The sequence below is a fragment of the Sorghum bicolor genome, chromosome 3 (assembly GCF_000003195.3).
Source record: "Sorghum bicolor cultivar BTx623 chromosome 3, Sorghum_bicolor_NCBIv3, whole genome shotgun sequence".
NCBI lineage: Eukaryota > Viridiplantae > Streptophyta > Magnoliopsida > Poales > Poaceae > Sorghum > Sorghum bicolor.
Genome location: NC_012872.2, coordinates 69,571,897 through 69,585,584, shown reverse-complemented (window position 1 = coordinate 69,585,584; position 13,688 = coordinate 69,571,897). Strand labels below are relative to the sequence as shown.

The window sequence follows — 13,688 nt, the reverse complement described above, 5'->3', positions numbered from 1 at the left end:
TCGCTAGCTTGTGTGGCATTGCTAATTGTGATGACATGACGCCAACATGTGGGGCTGACTGCCCACATGCTAGTACTACTGAGAGATGACGCTGGCATGTGAGCACCACATTTTGGTGAGATGCCATCGTGCAATCAGCTTGCTACGCAAGCAGATTACCTCAAATTTTGGTGATTTAGGCCTTGTTTATGTTTACCCTAAAAATTTTCAAGATTCCCCATCACATCGAATCTTTAGATGTATGCATAGAGTATTAAATATAGATGAGAATAAAAACTAATTGCACAGTTTGCTCGAAATTTACGAGACGAATCTTTTGAGCCTAGTTAGTTTATGGTTGGATAATAATTACCACAAACAAACGAAAAGTGCTACAGTGTCGCGAAATTTTTCACTTCAGGAACTAAACACAACCTTAGAACTCATGTAAAACGAATAGTGCATATGCTTTGGGACCTATATGTGCATACACCATATGGTACTAGTATGGCTCTATACCATGAACTATATATAGAGTGTCTACACAACATTGGATTGAATCGACATGATGGATATTAGCTCATTAATTAATTTGGACCAGCACATATTGTGCAATGCACTCATTTGGAAACAAATTAAACCATTAGGTGGATTCAAGCTCACATTAAGTTAAGTGGATTCAAGTTCACATTAAGTGTTCATTCAAGTCTATGTTGACTTTTTGGTATTTAATAACTTGTGTTATATATATGTATAGTCTAGCAAAAAATTATGGATAAAATTCTTCATCGAGGGGTCGTCGGTCTTGGCAGGGGTATCATCCCGGTTCCAAGGATTGAAAATGCTATTTTGGGTCACTAGACCGGCTTTAGGTGCCATCCAAATCGTCAACTTAGGAAATACAATTTTAAGATCTCTAAACTTCGCTCCGGGTGTTATCCGAGTGCAAACACATATTGAACCCACTCCCTATGAAAGTAGCATGTTAACCATGCTTGACATAGGCCCATCATGTGGGGCCCACATATATCATATCCATCTATCATTTCTCTTCCTTATCTATCTTCCATCCACTCTCATTGTTGTCGCCTACCGACCATGTTGGTGCCCCACTTTTTCTTCGCTGTCGTCATGCTCTCCTTCCCCTTGATGCCTCTGCCCCATCCTATAGTAGCAGCTAAAGTCGACTCTCATTCGTCGGTCGTCGCTAGAGGGATAGATGAGAGGTGAATCTGACATGTGTGGGCTTCTCACAGCTATGAAGATGCCGATTGGATAGACGATGACTCCTGGAGCCAAGTTTCAAGGTCCAAAAATGGCATTTCTTGAGTTAGGGTGCTTGGATGAAAGATGAAGCCAAGTTTAGGGACTCAAAAGTTCCATTTTCCATGAGTTGCTGGATCGGAATGCTACCCCATACCAAGTTTGAGAACTGCTAGTCATTCAATACACACAATTCCATTCACATTGGTCAGTACATTTATATGGCCAATGCATGAGCAACATCAATTTATTTTTGATTGCACAGGTCTTATTATATGCTATCATGTTCTTCTTTCATTGATGAATTGTCACACTAATAAACTTTTGCAGGTTAGGGAAACCTAAGAAATGCCAAAGAATCCCCCCCACGCTTACATCCAATAGTTGTTCTTTGCCTCGGTTAAGTTGATATGATACTAAGGCCAGTCTCAATGGGGTTTCATGGAGGGTTTCATGCACATTAAATAGAATGCCACATCAGCTTTCTGCATGAAACTGGGAGGAGAGAGAGGGAAAACGTTTCACGGGGATGAAACGAGTCAGCCCGGTTTCCAAAACGTTGGTAATCGCATGAAACCCCCATTGAGGGCTCAGATTCATTTCATCCCGTCTTCTTTGACGCGAGCGGGAGCAGACGGTTGCTCTACGGTGGGCTCCTCCGGCCGCAAGGACTCCGCCTTCGGTGTCCGTCGCCATCACCGCTCTATCGGGCTTCATGAGCCTCTGCTCCAAGCTCTTCGCGTTGCTCCACAAGTCCCGCGCCCTCACCACCACTAGCACCACTGCCACAGCCGCGCACGAGCGCCGCCCACAAGCACGGCTCCGCCAGCCGCAAGCTCTCTCGCGCAGAAGATTCACCGGCCGCGAGCTCCCCCACGCGCGAGCTCCGCCGTCCGCGGGCTCCCATGCGACAGAACCAGAGGAGGCACAAAACTCTCCTGAGCGAGGCAGGCAAAGGCAAGGCACAGAACAACACTGATTGCGAACAGGCGGTGCATCGCCTAGCTACACTCCGGTGAACACCGGTGGTTGCGGTGCCTAGAATGAGAATCCAAACCAGAAAGAGCGAGAGCAGGAGGGTACGGTGACTCCTACCTATGAACAGAGCCCAACTAGCAGAAAAGGAGCGGACCAAGAATCAACCAAAACCAATCCAAAACTCCATGATTCATTCTTAAATTTTGCAGAGATGGAATTGAATTAGGAACAAATCAATCCCTAAAAAATCATTGCCTAAGATTAACTCAAACTCCGGGGAGAGATGATTTGGGGGCAAGAATGGAGTTTTCTCTGAGAAAAAGGAAATTCGAATTGATCTAGAAGCTCATGCCAAATTGATTCAATACACTGGAGGAATTGGTTTAGCACTTGGACGTCGGCGCCAGCCCGATTCCCTTCGACTCGCTGGCGAGCTCCCCTACACGTGAGCTCCATCCGGCGCGGGTCCGCTGGCCGCGGGTGCGAGCTTCGCCGGGCGTCATGCTGCGCACACTCACGGCGATGTGTGCAGGTAGTACATCTTGAAACACATGAGAGAGACACTAGTGGACCCACGAAAGCTAAAACAACTTATGAAACCGTGCAATGAAACTATACACTGAGAGAGACACCTATTTCATATTTAGTTTCATAGTCTTGGAAACTGGGAGATGAAATCTTCCATTGAGACTGGCCTAATACGTCATCTCACAGCTGGCATAGTAACAAAAAAAGAACAGAAATCAAAAGGTGCCAGATAAAACAGATGGACGACTAGCTAAGTAGCTAGCTCAGCCCTACCAAAGTAGACTTCCGTGTCCAATCCTTCGAAAAACGTCGTCCTGTAGTCTTGAGAGACCAGGGGATGGAGTCCACACAGTACAGCAGCCAAACCCCAACCATGACTGATCATCACTAGCTAGCTCAGCCCATGACACACAAGACAAGTTACAGCCAGCACGAGCAGACAAACTAAGAGGAATAATCATTTTTCTACAGTTGTAATTCGATCGGTGTCTAGTCCTACCCTGAGACTTGACACCCCCCCCCCCCCCCCCCCCAAGCCCCCTGACAGAGAACACGTACGTACAGAGGCAGAGCGAAAAGACAAACCCTGCCATCACATGATTGTCCCCAGTTGTTCGATAGATCCTCACATCGTCTCTCTGACACAGTCCTGCGTCTACAGAGACCACCAGAGCCCAGAGGGATGCACGCACACCCGAGACGGCCGACCCGACATGCAGCCCCAGCAGGTCCTCTCGCAATCATTCCAAGAGGAGGCAATCTCTGCCACGGTCTTCTCCCAATCATGCAACCATCCAGCATTATTTCATGTGCAGTGCAGTGTCCAAAGTCAGAGACAGTTAAAAAAGAGCTACTTTTGACTCGACAAACATTCGCAAGCACTAGTACGGTGTACCACATTCCTGCGCATTACCATGTCCCTGAACTCCCCTGATGGTTCATGGATGGAGTACTTCTAGACTGACTCACTGACAGTAGGAGTAAAAAACTGAATGGAGTACTTTACTACTGAGGCCTTGTTTAGTTCCCAAAAATTTTACAAAATTTTTCAAATTTTCTGTCACATCGAATCTTTAGACGTATGCATGAAGTATTAAATATAGATGAAAATAAAAACTAATTGCACAGTTTGGTCGAAATTGACGAGACGAATCTTTTGAACCTAGTTAGTCCATAATTAGACAATATTTGTCAAATACAAACAAAAGTATTACTATTCATATTTGACAAAAAATTTTGGAACTAAACAACAAGGCCTGAAAGTACCAGTAATCAACTGTCACATGACGACATCGATCAAAGTAAAGGCAATGTCGACATTATATGCAATTCAGTATGAATTACATACAGCTTATATATACTACGTAGTTACTATATATCCTGAACTCTTGATCATACTACTGGTACAAGCTGGTCGTATGATCTAGGATCTGATTAATAGGGTATAGTTCTCTACACTGATTGTTTCCTCAGAATTTACCGTGAACAAATTAACCGGGAGAGAGAAATAAGATCTACAAGGGCTGCAGTAGCTGTACCACTTAGGATCGTAATGCATGCGCGCCGCCATTGGATCCACCACCCGTGCAAAGCTGCGCGCGGCGTGCATGCACGCGGCCGGCGGCTCATTTTAGGTGTCACTTGAATCCGCCGCCGGTGCTGAAATCTCTAGCCGCCGCGTCGGGGACGATCGGGTTCCAGTCCCAGATCATCTTGTCAGATATGGCGGCCAGGGACATGGGTAGCGTCCCGAGCGCCGCCATTGGCGGCTGCTGCGACGACGGCGTCGTCAGGCCAGGGAGGAAGCTGTGGCCGTGACCGCCGCCTCCGGGCTGGTGGTTGAAGTACGTCGGCTGGCCGTGCACGTGCCCCACCAGCGTGCTGAGCTCGTCGATGGCCGCGGCAGACCCGGACCCGCCCATGGAGGCCGCGTTCACCAGGCTGAGCAGGGAGTAGGTCGACGCGGCGAACGCGTAGTTCGCGTTCCTGGACGACTGCTCGTACGACGACGACGACGACACCGCCGCGGTTCCCATTGCAGCCTGCTGCTGATCGCGGGCCGCGGCGGCGGTGGTAGAGCTCGCCGTGGACAGCTGGTGGTGGTAGCCGTTGCAGTACGGCTTGATGGGGAGCTGCTGTTGCCGTGGCTCCGCCGCCGTCTTGTTGTCGCTGTGTGCCGCCGCGGCGTGATTGTTGTTCCTGCAGATGGCCGTGGGCGGCGACGTGCACTCGCCGTGGAGAAGGTGCATCATCTTGGACGGGGTCGTGGGCGGCGTCGGCGTCGACGACGACGACGCTTGCTTGTTATCTTGCTGCTGTGCCGCCGTGGCGCCGCGGGAGGGCGTCGTCGAGCGCGCCGTGGCGGGATGATGCCCGTGGCCGTCGTCGATCCCGGTGCGCTTGTACACGCGGCAGAGGGATATTTCGGTCTGCAGTAATTCATGGACACACGCATGAAGATCGAGGTGTCACTATGCTAATTTTGAACGATCGACTAGTAATAAGCTAGAAACAATAACTAGTTAGTTAGAGGAGGGCGAGGAACTGCAGTAGCTAGCAATGAACCAGATAGTTATAGTCAGGCTCGAATCGGAAAGCCCAGAAAGGAGATGCTACGAGATGATGGCTTTGCCCCCAAAATTTAGTCCAGATCTCAGTGATTACATCTAGGATCGTGGAATCTAGGATTCTATAGGGTCACAAACTCTCTTTGCATGATAGTAGCATCTAGGGGAGAGTATAATTGATCGAATGTTATGGTGAGTTTCTAGGTATGTGTACTGTGTGAGCTCAAATATATATAGTATGAACATCATTTGCTCATTGGTCATGGAAGGAACAGCAAATTAAGATAGAAGTATTTGCAAGCGAAAGAAGATGAACAAACCCTAATCTATAACTAGCTGGTAGTAGTTTCTCTTAGAACGATGGCGCCTGCGCGATTCATTCAAGGGAAAACCAGGCAAACTTGGATAGGCCAAAATTGAAACCCTGCAAAAAAATTAACCCACCCCAAAGGCCCAAAGTATTGTAAACCCAAACCCTAGTTCGTGACACAACGATTCGGTGGCAAATTAGCTGGTTTCGAAGGCCATGGTGCACGGGATGAGCTTGAGCATGTACACATATAGTACCTTGTGGTAGCGGTCGGTGTGGTCTTGCGGGAGGCGGTACTCGTTCATGATCCAGCTGCTTCGGACGCCCTTGGGCGCCTTGCCGGAGTAGAAGACGAGCGTCTTCTTGAGGCCGATGGGGCGGCTGCTGTTGTCGGCCTTGATGGTGCGGTCGGCGCCCGTGGCCTTCCAGTAGCCCGACGCCGTCACCCGGTTGGGCCTGTCCCCGTTCCGGTACTTGCGGTCCCTCGGCACGTAGAAGAACCACTCCTTCTCCCCAATCGCGGCCATTGCTGCACATCCATCAGCTAGCCTTGATTAATTATTTGTCTCCCTTGATTTCTAGCTAGCAGAGAAGAAGATTAGTAACTAATTCATCAGGTCGGGGATCGGAGCGAGAGATTGGAAGAGGGAGAGAAGATCGAGTTGCGTGCGAGTAATTGGTGTCGCAATTGTAAGCTAGCGACATCAGACAGCTGGGACGAGACGAGAGAGAGACACGGACCAGGGAGCTCCCATGGGTCGTAGCGGTAGAGGTCGAGGAAGGTGATGAGCTCGACGTTGAAGCGCTTGCCCTCCACCTTCCGGCGGAGGTAGAACTCGATGAGCTCCTCCTCCGTGGGGTGGAACCGGAACCCCGGCATCACCAGGTCGTCCTCGTGCGCGTCGCCGCCTCCACCTCCACCTGCCGCCACCACCGCCGCCGCCGCCGCGGCAGCCGCGGCGCCGCCGTGCCCGTTCTCGTTCCTGCTGCCGCCGCCGCCGCTCATGGCCGACCGTGCGTCCGTGTACGTCGTCGCCTAGTACTACCGCTGCTGCCCCGGCCGCCTCGGCTGCTGCCTCCGCATATCTTTGTAGTACCTACCTACCCTGCCTGCAGCCGGAGATGCTCAGTCGCTACGACAGGCGAGGCGGCTGTAGCTGCTGTGGCTAGGTAGTAGCTGCGCTAGATACGTAGGTAGCTAGCACGAGCACGAGCGAGCTCAGTGGCTGCTTCCTACTACCTCTGGGAAAAGAAAAGGAGGGGCGTCGCTCGCTGCTGCTGCTCGCGCGGTCGCGGGTGCAAGTGCAAGTGGGGGAAGACGATGGGGAAAGGATAAGAGGGTTAGTGTCTGGGGCAATATATATCGACCAAAAACCAGCCGTGCCGGGCGCGCGGCCGCTCGATGATCGATCGGCTCGCTCGGCCCGGCCGACGAGTGATTGCAGCTAGTCTACGTCGGTCCCGGCCGGCCGGTCGGTCTCTCTAACCACTCGTCTACACACACGCTCTAGCCGCAGCTAGGCGCGGCGGGGAGCACACACAGCGCAGCAGGCGCACGCAAGGCGATGAGCGAGGCCTGACGCCACACGCGCGCGACGGGAGGGAGGAGGTGGAAATTATGAGTCGCGGGGCGGAGGGGGACCCGCCGGCCGGAGCGGTGGAGGGAGGGAGGGCCGGGGACAGCGACGGCGGAGCGAGTTTAATAGCGGGGAAAGGGACGGCTCAGGAAGCGGACAGCTGTGGGCGGTTGCCGCCGGCAGGCATCAATCCACCCATCGCGCCCTGGCCCCGGACGCGCGCGCGTACGTGTCTTCAATCTTGCCTGCCGGGGGGCCGGCGCTTTCCGATGATGATATATACAAGATACATACACACACGGCGCCCGCCGGCCGATCGAGATGGCGCTAGATTGATTCTGATCCGGCCATTGTTTTCGTCGTTGATGTGCTAGCTCTACACGATAGCTACACTAATAATCCTAGCTTGTTGCCAAGCATCCTCTCGTCTTGTCACGTAACCTACATTAATACTGCTATATTAGCTTCCTTTTCCACATGTTTATGTACAAAACGGTGTGACCGCCCGTAGAAAAATAGGAGAAATTAAAGGGCCAGACGCATGCACACACATCTTTTCGATCGCTACTCTCTACCCGTGTCAGTTGCTGACTTTAATTTGCGATTTGCGATGGCGTGCTGCATGCACACAGAGAGTGATGAAGTGAAATCTCTCTTGGATTCCAATCCGACGATCTCCTCTCGTCACGCGCTTGCTTGAATTAGGTAAGCATGCATGCATGAAGGCACACAGAGACACTACAGTGGTGCGTGTCCGTGGAATTGGAGGGCGCGCACTGCGATACTCTTCTGAGACATTCCTTTCGACGGCCACTTTGGCGCGCAAAAAGGAGCTACAGGTAAAGCAGATCCAAAAGCATGGGCAGGATTAAACCAGCAACTATCTCTCTCTGCACGTCTGCGACTGCATGCATATAGTGTACTAGTATTAATATTTCATCAGCTGATACTGATAGCTCTAGCTCGCGTGGACGACATTTATGCATGGACCCTGAACCAATCATGGGTCCATCGTATCCGTAGCATGAAGGATAGACGAGACCAGATGTTTCCATTGACTTATGGACGGATGATGCCATGAGCCATGGAAATGATACAGCATGAATTCATAATTGGAAACAAGGCTCTACGTATCCCGGAACAGTACGAGCAAATAATAAAGCACTTTCATTCCAAACTAGAAGGTGTTTTAGATTTCCTAGATTTATAGTATTTGCTACGCACATAGATATATGTGTTATATCTAGATTCATAGTAAAACACTACTACACAAAAGATTTTAGGAGATGGAGCCCAAAATTGACGGAGGCGGATATCTAACGACCTTCTAAAATGTTAGGCTATTAACGAAGGTGGTCACTTTTATTTACCGAGGTGATCATGTTTGTCCGCCTCGTAAAATTAATTTACGGAGGTGAGGCCTTATGACAACCGCATCCAAAAATAACCTATTTACAAAGGCGGTCGTCTTAAGGTGTCCGTCTCCATAAATCTATTTTCGGAGGGGGGCACACTATAAGACCTACCTCCAAAAAAAAGGCTGAGACCCAATAGACCCAAACGAGGCACCGTAGCCATCATCGATATAAATAAAGGAAGTTAAGGTTTCTTTCTTCACTCCCACTCTCTTCCTCTCCCTCTCCCTCCTCAACCGACTCATTCGAGCGCCCTCCCTTTAATTCCCTTCGAGTGGCGCTGCCCCCCCTCCAACTCGGGACCACCCTCTCCCCCGCGCCCTCTCCCTTCCCCAATGCTCATCCTCTCCCTAGCATTGCCTCCTACGACGGTGTCCCTCTCTCTCCCCCACGACAGTGGAGTCAGCATGGATCTCAATGGTGGAGCTCAACGATGGTGGCGGCCCGACGTGGCCCCTGCTCACACACCTAGTGGCGATGTGGTGGCCCGACATAGCCCCCAGCTCACACACCTGGTGGTGGCATGGAGGATACGCTCTTCTCATCGAGCTCCACCGGATTTGGTGGTGAGCTCCACTGGATCAGGCGGGCATGGAGGAGGTCGGCCTTGATCCGCTCTTGGACATAGGTAACTGGATCCGCTCTTCTCGTCCTCACTCTCCATCTCTCCTCGCTCCTCTCTCCCTCACTCTCTCTTTCTCCTAGGGCACTAGATCTGGCTATGGCGTGGAAGGGCATCTATGGATCTGGTGTGGAGATGGCCAGCCATGCTCGGATCCAGCGAGGAGGAGGTCGGATGCACATGGATCCGGTGACGGCGGCAGTCTGTGTCCCTATTCCTACGTGTAGCACAACAGGGTCAGTCCGGCTTGGAACGGTCTCGTTGGTGGACTCGTGGATTTTTTTTTTGTTTTTTATTATCGATTAACCGATGCGGGTATTCTAAAGAGCCCGCCGCCTCCATTAATCGATTAATGGAGGTGGACAAAGCTACCACTTTGGTAAATCCTCCATTAATAATGACCTTTGATTGAAGGCGGTTGCAATATTTGTCTTTATTAATCTACTTTGCCATCTTCCATTAATTATTTGTGTAGTAGTGAAAGGCTCGTAATTTGGGACAGAGAAAGTACTTACTATGTTTTTTCCTGGACAAGCTAGCTAGGATAAAGATGGACAGATTTACTTTGACCTTTCCAAGAGAAGGATCGATCAGAAATTCAGAGTCAGTAAGGAACAGTGTCGCCGAAGAATGGCATATTAGCAAGTTGTAGATCGAGGAACTCGACAAGGCGGCATGTGCACATATTGCACTGGTGATGGACTGATGGTGAATGGCCATGGACCATGGTCATATATAAGCCATTGCTACTAGGCTTTGGCCTACAAGCCTTTATTCGATGGGCCGCGCCAAAAGAAAAAGAAAAAGAAAAACAGTAACAACAACGACATTGCTACCAGCCGCCAGCGTAGCTGCTGCACATACAACACAAGCCGGTCTCTACCATATAATACTACCAAAGACAGCTTTAGGAGGGATGAGATGGTTAGGCCGTTTTTATCCTACTGCCACGTCCCATCTACATGATGCATGTGTGCCTACGGGAAAAACGAATGCTCTTCGCAAGAAGTTTGTGCCTCGTGACAGACATGTAAGACCCGCCGGCCGTTTGATGTGATTTCAGAAAGGGGAGCAGCATGGCTTTGCATGTCGTCTGCGTACTCTTCCTAGCTAGCTATTGTCATTTTCTGAACCTCTCTCTTCTTTTCTTTTTTTATCTTTGGGGACTAAATAAAAATAACAATGTTCTGAACACTGCTGAGTGACCACTAAACTATCTATGCTATAGCGCTACCGAGTTACATTCATGCACCAAGCCAGGCCAACCATCCCAAAAGTTGTGACAAGTTAATTAGCGCAGAAGATCAAAGTAGCTCTAGAGTGTGGTATTTTTTTTTCTTCATCACACAAAAGGTTTACGCGTATTATATTAAGGTAAAAAATTGTTTGATACAAAACATCTTAATGACGTCCTAGAGGGTTAGCAAAATTTTACATAGACGCTCAGATCCTTCCTCAAAGCTTGGCACTTAATTAATTAGTAGTTACTGCTACTAGAACTGACGATACTTGCTCTCCGCATGTATAGCCTTGTTTAGTTCACCCTAAAAATAAAAAACTTTTCAAGATTTCTCGTCAAATCAATCTTACGGCACATACATGGAGTATTAAATATAGATGGAAACAAAAACTAATTACACAGTTTGTATGTAAATTGCGAGACGAATTTTTTAAGCCTAGTTACTCTATAATTTAATATTTTTGTCAAATAAAAATGAAAGTGCTACAGTATCAAAATCAAAAAAAAATCAGATCTAAACAAGGCCTAAATGTACGTTTCATCAGCAGGATAAATCAGCAGCTGGCTTGTGTGATTATATATATTCGGTGCATATATGCATGCATGTAGATCGAGTCAAGTGAAGCCCGTGACTGCAATAGATGCCACCCAGCTACCTCATCGATCAGAACATGTAGTCCCCATTGCGGAGCCCTTTTATTGTCGAATAGTTCTTTCGTATCTCTATCGTTTTCATGGATGGATCTTGGCCGGTGTGGTTGAGACCACACACACAATGTGTTTCAACAGGACCTTTTTACATTGATTGCAAATGAGCGATGGGCCGTACGTACACGTACTGGGGGCTAACAAACTTGGGTTGGAAGCTGAGGCGCAGACGATGATACACATGTCACACCACTCCACTCTAACCTCATATATTTATCTCTATACCTCTTCTAGCTTTGCCCGGCCTGTAGCTCCATCTCTATCTCCACCACTAGCACACACAACATGTACGCGTGTACCGTACACAAGGCTTCACGAAATTTTTTTCTTTAGCTACTACAGTACATTTGTTTATATTTGATAATTATTATCCAATTACGGACTAACTAGGCTTAAAAAATTTATCTCGCAAATTACATGCAAATTGTGCAGTTAGTTTTTATTTTTATCTATATTTAATTAATGTTCTATGCATGTGTCTAAAGATTTGATGTGATGGAGATCTTAAAAATTTTTGGAACTAAACCAGGCCTAAATCATTTTGCAATTGACCTGTTCTGCTAGAATACCCTACAGCACTGTAGCAGCAGCAGCAGCAGGAGCAGCGCGCTAGCTATAATACTATACAGATCAGGAGGGCAAAGTAGCAACAGCTGCAGCACTGCATATTTGTGCAGCCAAATATATGGCAATAATTGACCTTGTTGTTGATTAAATGTCTTCCTATACTTGTTGGTGTGTTGAGGGAAAAAGCTAGTATAACTTCTCCTGTGTAGGTTATATATTCAATTTTCCACTGGTTACACAACGGGTCTATCCTCCAGAAGCCGGTGCTATAGGGTCTGCTTGATTACGGGCGGTAAAGTTTATCGTCCGTCACATCGAATATTTGGACACATGTATAAAGTACTAAATATAGACTATCTATAAAACTAAAAACATGGCTAGAGAGTAATTTGCGAGACGAATCTTTTGAGCCTAATTAGTCCATGATTGAACATTAATTGTCAAATAAAACAAAAATACTACATTACATGTTAAACTTTAACAAACCCAACCAAAAACCCCCCCATAGGGTTGGTTGTGGCAATGTCGCAATAGTTGGTGCAGGTCACCGGCTTGATTATCACTAACCCTTACGGAAATTCTATCTTTGTTATGCTATGTGTCTTAGGCAAAGGCCAGAAGAATTCTCAAAGGTCTTATATCATCTTGATGTAACATTTTGAGAATTTAATAAATTTCTTAAAAAACATTTAAATGATCAGCTACCTTAAGGTAGGGATGTCAATGGGCCCCGATCCTTGATTCTTCATGGAGAATTCAGCTATTAAGGGGATGAGGATGGATCCAATTCTCATCCCATGGGGATTTAAACGAGATATGTATGTTCAATGTAGTTTGTCAGCAAGTGTCCACTTGTGCTAAAAATGTCGCTTAACTTAATGTTAAATTTGAATTGCCATAACGTCGATGTGGGGATAGGGATGGGGACCAAATCTCCCCCGCGAGCTATTGTGGGGCCAACGATAGGGAGCAATTCCTCCATGGAGAATTTTCCATTGCCATATCTACCTTAAGGACTTCTAACTTTATATGATCATCTTCAACATTCAAAAGCAATATTACCATGCAAAAAATTACAAAGAGAAAATAATTCTCCTTTGATCCAAGCCGCACACTACAATAAAGATGGTAAATATGTTTTTTACGTCTAACAGGTCTGCACTGGTGTTGTAGTATTTGTCATACTTCTAGAATTTACTGGTGGAAAAAACAAGGAAACTTTAGCATCGTTCAGTGACATTTTTTGAAATGAAAATGACTTGACAAAATGTTTCAATGAAACATACATCCACATGAAAACATGGACATAGCATATAGCTACAAAGCCCGAGACATGATTTAAGCGTAGTTCAGTTGGTTAGATTCCTTACGGTAGAATCCACATATAGGTTCAAGTCCTCAACTTATCACTAGTGCTCGTATTTTCCTAGATTTATTCCAAGACTCATCAGCACTACTTTCTAATGGTATGTGTGCGAGTGTATCGCTAGGTTTATCGTGGTGGTTCAGGTCTTGACTTGGAACATATGCTCGCCTTACTTGTGATGGTCAGTAACATATGCATATGTTTTTGTAAACATGAAACAATTGGTTACCAAAGTTAAGTAGATCCTAGAACTTACGGTACTACAATCCTACCAAGCCAAAATATATCAACTCCACTATATATCTTATATATCTTAAATTCCAAGAACCCTGATCCTATACCTGAAAGTTGCATACAATTAAGATCGGTAGGATTGTCTTACATAGGACCCTGTTAGACATAATGATTGACATCAATGACCTTATTAAATCATCCGATTGTGATGAAATACTCACTTGTCCTAATATATAAGATGTAACCACCTCTAGTTCAAAGACCAAAAAAAACATTTAATTCTCTCTCTCAACACTAGTACTACTGTATTAATGTTTGTGAGAGAACACGCCTT

The 13,688-nt window shown here is 47.2% G+C and overlaps 1 protein-coding gene across 1 annotated transcript; it reads right to left on the bottom strand.

Annotated features, from left to right (window-relative positions):
* On the bottom strand, positions 4,018 to 7,202 carry LOC8062451 (NAC domain-containing protein 35). Its single transcript, XM_002456717.2, has 3 exons — positions 6,367 to 7,202; positions 5,883 to 6,154; positions 4,018 to 5,177 (listed from the first exon to the last, which is right to left on the bottom strand). Exons 1-3 carry the CDS (start codon positions 6,629 to 6,631, stop codon positions 4,386 to 4,388), a joined length of 1,329 nt encoding a protein of 442 aa, XP_002456762.1. The 5' UTR covers positions 6,632 to 7,202; the 3' UTR covers positions 4,018 to 4,385.

Coding starts and splice junctions, on each gene's coding strand:
- LOC8062451 (XM_002456717.2), bottom strand. CDS start 6,631: ATGAGCGGCGGCGGCGGCAGCAGGAACGAGAACGGGCACGGCGGCGCC. Junction 6,155..6,366: donor CGACCCATGGGAGCTCCCTG/GTCCGTGTCTCT, acceptor ATGGATGTGCAG/CAATGGCCGCGATTGGGGAG. Junction 5,178..5,882: donor ACACCGACCGCTACCACAAG/GTACTATATGTG, acceptor GAATTACTGCAG/ACCGAAATATCCCTCTGCCG.